Source organism: Chaetodon trifascialis, chromosome 3, assembly GCF_039877785.1.
Source record: "Chaetodon trifascialis isolate fChaTrf1 chromosome 3, fChaTrf1.hap1, whole genome shotgun sequence".
Taxonomy (NCBI): domain Eukaryota; kingdom Metazoa; phylum Chordata; class Actinopteri; order Chaetodontiformes; family Chaetodontidae; genus Chaetodon; species Chaetodon trifascialis.
In genome coordinates, this window is record NC_092058.1 from 31524401 (window position 1) to 31533452 (window position 9052).

At 42.5% G+C, this 9052-nt stretch overlaps 1 protein-coding gene across 2 annotated transcripts; it reads right to left on the reverse strand.

The window, feature by feature from the left end:
- Positions 1-2788: 2788 nt before the first annotated feature.
- Positions 2789-7591, reverse strand: fezf2 (FEZ family zinc finger 2). Of its 2 annotated transcripts, none has more exons than XM_070959077.1 (5): positions 7261-7591; positions 6090-6967; positions 5621-5755; positions 5384-5516; positions 2789-3575 (listed from the first exon to the last, which is right to left on the reverse strand). In XM_070959077.1, exons 2-5 carry the CDS (start codon positions 6855-6857, stop codon positions 3325-3327), a joined length of 1287 nt encoding a protein of 428 aa, XP_070815178.1. In that variant the 5' UTR covers positions 6858-6967; positions 7261-7591; the 3' UTR covers positions 2789-3324. The 2 variants fall into 2 exon arrangements, with proteins under 2 accessions (XP_070815178.1, XP_070815176.1); XM_070959075.1 differs by having other exon boundaries at positions 6090-7060; positions 7261-7372.
- Between the last annotated feature and the right edge of the window lie 1461 nt (positions 7592-9052).

A 9052-nucleotide genomic window follows, 5' to 3' on the forward strand; every position in this document is an offset into this window, starting at 1 on the left:
TCCTCAAATATCCTTATTTGGACAAATGCAGCAGTGTTAAACAGCCACAAAACATCCCATGGACATTGAAGCCTTTACCTCTGACACTGTCACCATTACTCAAACATTCATGGGCAATGGTGACCATGCAGGTAATTTCATTTTAATCATGTTCTGGCAATTGTAGCTAATAATCAGACATAAAAACATTGAACATTATGACTGGTTCTCTTTCTAATGTACTGATATTATATACAGCTGTAAGGTGAAAAAACCTTGATTGTCCGTCAACAGCTTGATGTGTGTGGCTGATTCCAGATTCAGAAGCCTGATGGACAGACTTTCTTCTCTCACTCTGCTTTGCTCTCTCTCTCTCTCTCTCTCTCTCTCTCTCTCTCTCTCTCTCTCTCTCTCTCTCTCTCCCTCTCTCTGTTTCACAGGCTCTCTGTTTATTTTGTTGCCGTCATTACCTATATATGGTGTTAATATTATTATTAGCAACATGAAATGCTGTATCCAAACGGCCTGTCCCGAGCCTGGATGTCGGCTGATGTTAGTGACACAAACTGTCACCCGTCCACCCTCTTCTGGAGAAGATAAATGTGCTAGTGCAGGGACGCTTTAATTGGAATTTCATGTGGGCTAAACTGAGGGGAAACTGATGTAAGTTAACATTTGGTAGACTTAATTGGTCCCTTTCTCTCCCTCCTCCTCAATCGGCCACTTACGAGCACTGCTGAAGCTTCCCCGCTAATCTCCCATTTACAATCAATTCAATCGGCCAGACAAAAAGTCCGCCTCTCTCTTTTCTTCTCTTCCTGTCTCAAACGAGGTCCTTTGTGGCCCGTAAATTGCCTGAATCCCCGGTGATCCCCCGGTGGCGGAGGGAGCAAAAGAAAGATGTCCTCATGCTGTTGACAGCCGATTGGGGCGCGCTCCCTCCCGGCCCCCGCCTCTAATCTCCTCCGCGTGGGCGCGCCTTAATTAAAGCTCCCGTTCGTCAATTAACGTGTTTGTGGACGCTGAGGCGGTTGCTCAGATGTTGGAGAGGTGCAGGGAAAAAAGTGCAGAGAAAAGGGCAACTTGCTTGCCTTCAGGTTGTTTACTGCTCCGACACTGTTGATCATGTCGCGCAGCCTGCAGGCTGTGGACTCATGTGCACACATTGTTTTGGATAAAAATGAAAGCAAATGTTGATCATATAGTTCTCTTCGTGTCACGTTAAAACACTAAGACCTCATGAGGAAGTGTGTTACTGTGACTTCAGTGAGGACATGCAGGTCCATTGGAATGTGTGGAGGTGGACAGGACGTACAGTAGGGTTCTGTCTTTGCTGTTGCTTGAGTGAATTTGGAGCTTTTACACTGTAGCCTGCCTTGCACGTGTTTTTAAAAGCAGACTTGGGATTCAATATTTTATGCTCCTCCACCAAATACATTTGGAACAGTTTCTATGAAACAGCACAAATTGATTTTTTTTCCATTGTGTTTTGGACGTTGTTTCGTTCTTGTGACAGTGTGGATACACACAGGACAGGTGGTGGGGGTTACAACGCTTGACCCAGTGTTTCTTAAATCCCGACTACAGCAACAACAGAGAATGCATTTCATCCCATTGTTCATTCAGATCTTATCACTTCCATCAAGTGACAACCTACTTTCTCCAAATAATTGAGTTGACCAGCTTTGCAGCTTTATTCTTTCGCTAACTATAGATGATGATACCATTTTAATCTGAATGTTATTGGTGGAACTGTAACATGGCCTGTGCTGAGAAAAGTTTTCACCGTGCCCAACACTCCTCTATTTGAACCGACTGTCCACCAGCCCTTTAGTCTGGTTTATTCAAGTTAACAGTTTGTTGGATTTTCCTGCAAACGTCTGTGTCTCTGGTGCAGACTGATGAAATAGGTGAGCAGGGCATTCATCTGGCAATATTAGCTCTGCCAGGCTTCAGCAGGCTTGGCCAGCCTGGCTGAGCGCTAATTGGCTGTTAATAGAAAGAGCGCCATTTGGGAGCACGGATCTGCCTCTCAACAGAATGTGTGCAGGGATAATATTGTTCCAGGAGCCGTGAGGAGAATAACTTGTGGTCTATTAACGCAGAGGCCCAGATGAGGAGCTGCGGCCTGAGTGCTCCATTATCTCCTGTTCTGATGAGCGGCTCCGGATGCGACAGTACCCCCCTTTCCCCAATCAAGTCTCCCCAAGCCATTTAGCTGGTTAATGTAATTCGCTTTCAAGGGCCCATGTTATCTCTGATCATTTGCACCATTACGCCGGAGTCAAGTGTAAATGCTGCATTATTAAGATCGTGTCTGTCAATAAATGGTGAAGCAAAGTGGCTGCAGAGCATACAGTACAGGCAGATCGAGTCTATGTGGATTTCTAACAATACCTCAAAATAAGACAGCCATATATATATATATATGTGTGTGTATATATATATATATGTGTGTGTGTGTGTGTGTGTGTATATATATGTATGTATATATATATATATATGACATCAGACACAACAGTTGAATCAATAAAAAAAGAACATCTCTTTGAATTTGGAAAGTGTTGTTTCCTGTTTTGTTGATTCATCTTTCTTCTGGCTTTTGTGTTTCATTCATCTGTTTGGCAAATTGTCTCCGTGTTCATTGTCTAAACTTCTACAGATCTAAATAACTAAATATTAAATTAATTATTCAATATTAAAAATATTATTTTTTTCATGTCTACTGTAAAATTGTCACATCTTGTATTAGTCAGCAAAAACCAATAGCTAAAACAAATGTTTCTAAACTTAGTTAATACAACTGTCATCAAATTATTCAGCTTTATTTTCAAATGTCTTCAAAAAACAAACAGCATGGCTCACACATTCAGTCTTCAGTATAAGTTATAACTTATTTATTCACATTAACATTTTTTCTGTGAAATACACAACATGGCAATGATTCACATTTTAAATAACATTCTTTATTTCCATAACCTATTATTTACAGTTCCATCATGAAGACAGATGATTTCTCCTGTTTGATGCCTGTAACTGGCAATCAGGAAGAAATTTCATGGGCAGAAAAAAAAACTCTAATATTCCTACAGTGCTGAGTGTAAAGTGTTGTTGTACCATCTGGTGTGTTCTGTATCACAGTGTCCCTGCTGGGACACTTGGGCAGGATCCTAAATCTTATAGGATTACCACAGTTCTTTTTAAGGGATCGTATCCAGCCTCATTACACTACACCTTCTCCCTGGACTTTCAAAAATTGTTCAACACAGTTACAAATGCAGGACATAAGCCAGTCTTTTGGAGGCCTCACAGTTCGAGGTGGAAAATGAAAACGCATTATGTGTCTCAGCTCTGCAACTCTCTGGAGGCCTCTGTGGCCGCAGAGAAGCCATTGTCGTGTAGCTTCCTGATGTGCTTCTTCAGGTCAAAGTTGCGGCAGAAACCCTTGCCACAGGTGGCACAGGTGAAGGGCTTCTTGTCATTGTGTGTGTGCATGTGGAAGGTCAGGTTGTAGATCTGATGGAAGGCCTTGTTGCAGATGGAGCATTTGTACTGCTTCTCCCCACTGTGAGTCAGCTTGTGGTTCTTGTAGTTTCCTGGAAAATTCCAAAAGGAAAAATTAACACACACACATATGAAGTAAGAATTGGTTGATAGTGGAAAGACATAATATGAAGAAATCTCATCTCATTTATTCCCAGAGCAGAAAGTCATGTTTGATCAGCAGTTCAAAAAAAAGGATTCGGTGGTGAAAAAAGCAGGAAGTCTTCAGATGAAACAAGCTATAATATAATATAATATAATATAATATAATATAATATAATATAATATAATATAATATAATATAATATAATATCAAAGTGGCAAAATTTCCTGTGAAGTGTAAATTACATTTCATAATGTACATTTTCCTGAGGGAAAATAATCATTTAAAAAAATGTTAGTTGTTCTCTGTAAGTTGATGCACAGGATCAAAACTGCACATCATGTCTGTATGTGAATTCATAAAAAATAAACACTGCACAACAGCAGCTGTGTATCCCTACATGGGACACAAAGAAAAATAAACACACCATTTCTCAGAAACATCTAAAAATTCTAAAGCCAATATTCTCATGATGATAAGGAATAAGCTATTGTACCAAAGCATCTGGATTATTTACAGTTAATTCCACCGATCTAAGACCCAAATACATCAAACAAAGTAAATGAAGCTAGTTGATTCACGAAAATCTGAAAAACAAATAAAAAGGCAAAAAAATTGAACGGAATTATCTCCCCTTGTTGCAGACTTTTCTTTTTTTTGTAAGATCACAGCTGAAATAACATGAAAAGCGGGCTAATTTTAAAGGGGGGTAGAAGAAAAGCAGGAGGGGAAAGTGAGACACTGTGCTGTTTACTGAGAATCTTCTAAAGTGAGGATGAAAGAGGCCTCCTTCCCTTCTCTCTTCTTTTCCCTGCCAAGGTCAGCAGTTCATTGTGAAGTTAGAGCCTCCTCAGTCCCTCTGCTCTGCCCAGCCTTCATTTATTAGGGTTTTGTGCATTGAAGTCAAGAAGTTGTCAAACTTTGTCACAATCAAGTGCAGCAACAACTCAACAAAAAAGCCCCGATTCCTAACTTTGCCAGGGTCTAGCAGCTGACCCAGAGCAAATGCTGTGTCTTGAAGGGAGAATTAGTCTGTGTAAAGTGACATGTCCAATTTCCACTGATCGCTTCACGCTCATCGGTGGGCGTGCAATCATTTCCCCTTTCATTACACTCACAGATAACTCAGAGCAGCAGCATTTGGTGCTGCTTTTACTTCTGCTAATATTTATTTTAGCAGCCGACCAATCCCAAACTCTAAGGATTCCCTCACAGTGAAAAACAGTGATTTCCCTGCACATTCACTGGAGACTTTAATCCCAGTCATTGCATGGCTGCACCCTCCCAGGAATAAGAGAGTAGAGGATAAACTGTCATTGTTTGGGGGGAAAAATCCTGTTCCCTTATACCAAATTTAATGCTGTGAAATCACTGCACATAATACTTTATGAAGTCCAACTATGCAAGAAAAGAGAAGAAATTAAGACAAAATCATCAACAAAATACCATCCAACACCGAAATTCAAGGCACGTTGTTTCATCATGACGAAACATAGAAGGCCGTTAGGTTTCTTACTGAAACCTGCAACCTTATTTTATTAAAAGAAGTGAAATGATTATGATTATAAGTATTCTCATTAAACGCGGAGATTCGCGATTTCATACATTTTACGACGCAACAAAACACAAAAAAAATGAATCGATTTGTGTTGCTTGGCACACCAAGCACTATAACTCTTTCCAGAAGCTGCAAAAGTTTTTGAAAAATAATGATAGTAATTCGAGGCTTTTAACGCGGACATCGGGCTGGATTATTACCTTTCTGGTGGAATCCTTTCCCGCAGAACTCACAGACGAAAGGTTTGTACCCGGCGTGGATTCGTACGTGCGTGTTGAGAGTCGAGCTTCTGTTGAACGCTTTCCCACACTGGTTGCATTTATGAGGCTTTTCCTGAACAGGCACAATTAAACAGAAAAACAAAGCAAAATGAAATCCAAAGTGGAAGTATAGAGGTCAGGTACAATTTAAAGAAAAACTGAGGCTTGCGTGCTCACCTGTGTGTGGATAATTTTGTGTCTGCACAGCGTGCTGGCCTGACGGAAGCCTTTCCCGCACACCTTACACACGAAGGGCCGGGCCCCGGTGTGCACCGGCATGTGTCTGGTCAGGTTGTAATGCGCGTTAAAGACCTGCGAAGAAAACAAGAAGACCGAGGACGTTATAAAAAAATAATCAGTTGGACAATGAGTGGGCCTCTGAAAGCTACTTGCTTAAAATTGTTTTATCTATTTAAGATAAATCTATTTAATTGTTTTTCTTTTCCTTTTTATTTTATTTGTTTATTTATTTATTTGGGGGTGTTCGTTTTAACGGAAGACATTGTTAGATCCTTTGATTTTAAGTTAATTTTCAATTCTAATGTTGAATCTAAAATTTAGACACTATATTAACATTTTAAAAATAAATCTACTAGCAGTCTGCTTTTTACGCACTATAATACACACTTGAAAAAAATAACCATACCTTTCCACACACTTCACACGTGAAGTTTTTCGGTTTTCCGTCTGCAGCGCCGCTGCTGCCGCTGCTGCTCAGTTTGCTGTTTGTCTTGACGCCGTTCTTCTCGGTGCTCAGGACGTGGTTGTCCTTCACTATCTGGTCCAGCTGCCCTGGTAAATGTTCCTTGTGCGGGTACTGAGGGGTCGGCAGCTTGTCGGCTCCCACCCCGGCCAACTTTGCGTTCTCCAGCAGCAAGAGCCTGTGATGCGCCGACAGAGAGGCCTGGGCCTGCGGGCTGGAGAACCAGTGTCCGGCCAGCAGCTCCGACTGCTGGTACGCAGAGTCCAGGTAGTTGAGATAGTAGAGCGAGCCGCCGCTGGGCACAGCCACGGTCTGGTGGATGACCTGTGGTTTCACCACCCTGCTCCCCGACGTCAGCAGCGGTTGCTTCAAGTTCGGCTCCGCTTTGCCACACATGCTGCAGTTCCCTTTGCACGGAGCGGCCGCGGAACCGCAAAAAGTCCCCCTGAAACTGGCTCTCCACAGCTCCGAGTAGTTCATCAGCGCCTTGGCTTGGAGGTCGTAGCTGAAAGGTTGCAGCGGGATCATGCAGGGGACTGGGGAGCACAGCCCGAGCAGCTTCTTCCCCTCTGACCGCTCCTCCGCGCTCCCCTTCGGCTCCGAGCTCTTAGACATGATCCGGTCTATGGAGAAGGCCAGGGTCTTGGGAGTCGTGGACGGTCCGGTCCGACCGCAGGACATCACCGTCTCCAAAGAGGCAGAACTTGCCATTTTGTTGTTGTTGTTGTTTTTGTTTTGTTTGCGGCAGAGCAGAACTTGATGTGAGCAACTCCCGGTATAGTCCGACCGCTCCTCCAGTTGCCCCGAGTCTTCTCACTCTCCTGAGCTCCCAGCAGAAAAGACAGGAGGGCACATCAGTTTAATAAGCACCTTGCTGTCACAGTGTCACGCATTTGCATTCAAATGGCCACCCCCTGCAACAATAGCATCCAGGGGTGATGGATTAATGCTCATTAACTAGTGCACACAAAATTAAAATTAACAGGGCATTACAGAGTTCGTTAGGTCGAAGAAGAAGAAGAAGAAGAAGAAGAAGAAGACGAAGAAGAAGAAGAAGAACGCCGCAGCTGTTGGAGAATGAGGAGTATGAAGTTGAGTCGGTGTCGCAGTTTACCTCTTTAGCGGTCAGATGGGTGTGGAAGAGCTACTGCTCTGTGTCACACGTTGGCAGCGGCAGCCCCTCCTCAGCGCGGATCATTGTCTCCTGACATCAGCGGGCACCCAAACTCTTCAGTGGGTGACAGGGAGACGCCCTGTCCGCCCTCAGAAAAACAGAGGGGCTGGCACGGGTCACATAGGCAGCCATATGTCAAATGCGACATATATATGAATTCATTTCCCTCAAGAAAATGGGTGAACATATTATTATAATTGTGTTTTCATCATTAAACACGCATTGCCAGAGTTGTACAAGTGTCCTGCTTTCATTTGTGTAACAACACAGTAATCTTTTTCAGTTTGAGATTTTTTTTTTCCAGGAGAAAGCTGCTAATCCTTTGAGATAGCCCCCCCCCCCCACCCACACATCCACACACCCACACACCCACACCCCTTCCATGCCAGCTTATATACTTACTATTTGTATAAATTCGAGGACGTCCAATTTCCACCTGTTTAAGAGCACAGGCTCCCTCAGGATCCTATTAAACGTTGTTCCTCCTACCTTCTATTCAAAAGAAGCAATTTTCCAGAGCGATTCAACTCAGCACAGGGAGGAAAAAAGAAAGAAAAAACACAAGCTCTTTCACTTTTAGCCACTAAAGCACTGCGTGAACCTGGTTTTGTGTTTTTTTTTCCTCCGAAATACGGGGAAGGATTAAAGAGAGAGAGAGAGAAAGAGAGAGAGAGAGAGAGAGAGAGAGAGAGAGAGAGAGAGAGAGAGAGAGAGAGAGAGAGGAAAAAGAAAAGCCTCAGTTTGGACAGAGGAATACAAGTACAAATGAAAAGAGCGGCTTTTTTCTCTGTAGGGCACACGAGAAGTTTGCTGGAATCCACAGTGTTGTGTGGGAATAACAAAGAGCAGCAGCCTCTTCTACTCGCTACAAGGGCCGTGTTGAATTCATGTGTTTGCGGGGCCTTCTTACCTGATGGACTCCCAACAAGTTAGAGGGAGAGAACAGGGTTCAATCAACACGCCTGCGTGGGGCGAGAGAGGGGGGAAATACATCGCAATATGACGAAATGTCTCCAAATAAAAATCTTACAGTTATCAGCATCCTGAATATATCCTGACAGCGTTAGATCTGTCAGGATATATTCAGACAGTCAAAGGTGCAGGCCGAACTTTTTTTAATTGGTTCGTAAAATTGGTTTGTGTGTGTGTGTGTGTGTGCACACACACACACACATATATATAGACATGAACATTTTCTCATATTTCCTTGTCAGAAATTTAATTTACATCAAAAAACAATATTGTCCCAGGTTTGGACTCACTGCACAGCCTGTATCTGAGGGGTGAAACAGCATCACAAACAACTGAACAAAAATGTCAACACGTTCTAATACAATATGGAAAGGGTTTGTGAGTGGTGATTTATGGCCTTTAATTAATGAGGAAGACTACTAAATGGACTATTTGACCACTGACCTTCTACCAAAGTGCTGCCAAGCATCTGGACCAGAATCTATCTATTATTAACATTTTACCACCACAGATTGCATGTCTTCTTAAAAAAATCACCTAAATTAATATCTATAATCGCATAACACCTGCAAAAGTGTATTTCCCCAGTTTGGAAACCCAAAATTCAGTCTTATTAATGGCTTTTAACTGATCTTTAAAACATTAGTGAATGATTTATTTACCATTGACAATACCATTATTCACAACTTAGAAGGATGTCTTATTAGACAGCAGTATTAAAAATAATATCCATGATAGGGAGGCTCTGGGAAGACTTCAT